At 64.4% G+C, this 424-nt stretch overlaps 1 protein-coding gene across 1 annotated transcript in view; it reads right to left on the reverse strand.

Moving 5' to 3' along the window:
* Window positions 1-424, reverse strand: part of CERS2 (ceramide synthase 2) — a 6303-nt gene that overhangs the window by 3598 nt on the left and 2281 nt on the right. Inside the window, 2 exon segments of the mRNA XM_035898046.1 lie at window positions 6-135; window positions 248-378. Of these exon segments, the coding sequence (XP_035753939.1) occupies window positions 6-135; window positions 248-378 (261 nt within the window).

A 424-nucleotide genomic window follows, 5' to 3' on the forward strand; every position in this document is an offset into this window, starting at 1 on the left:
TGGGCCAGGGGGAGGATGAGGTGGGCCCAGAAGATGTGCAGCGACTGCAGCACCACCATCATGAAGTTGAAGAAGTAGTAGCCGAAGAAGGCCGGGTAGAGATCCAGCGGATAAACCACCGTGCAGTGCATGATCCTGCCGGGAGAAGCAGCTCCGTTACAGGCAGGGACTGGTGTCCCACCCCCCGGGGGTCTCCCCACCCCGTGCCTCAGTTTCCCCAGCCCTTCAGCAGCGACCGGGCGCTCACCAAAAGGGCAGGATGACCAGGCGGGTGACGATGAAGACGGCGGCAAAGACGATGAAGATGTTGTTGCAGGTGTTTCTCCAGCCGGCGTAGTTGAACATCTTGGCGGACTGCGGGGGCAGAGGGGGGGTGAGCTGGGGAGGGGACACAGGACACGGCGGGGGGCGCGGGGGGGGGGGG

This window comes from Egretta garzetta, unplaced genomic scaffold, assembly GCF_000687185.1.
Source record: "Egretta garzetta isolate BGI_Z169 unplaced genomic scaffold, ASM68718v1 scaffold437, whole genome shotgun sequence".
NCBI classification, from domain to species: domain Eukaryota; kingdom Metazoa; phylum Chordata; class Aves; order Pelecaniformes; family Ardeidae; genus Egretta; species Egretta garzetta.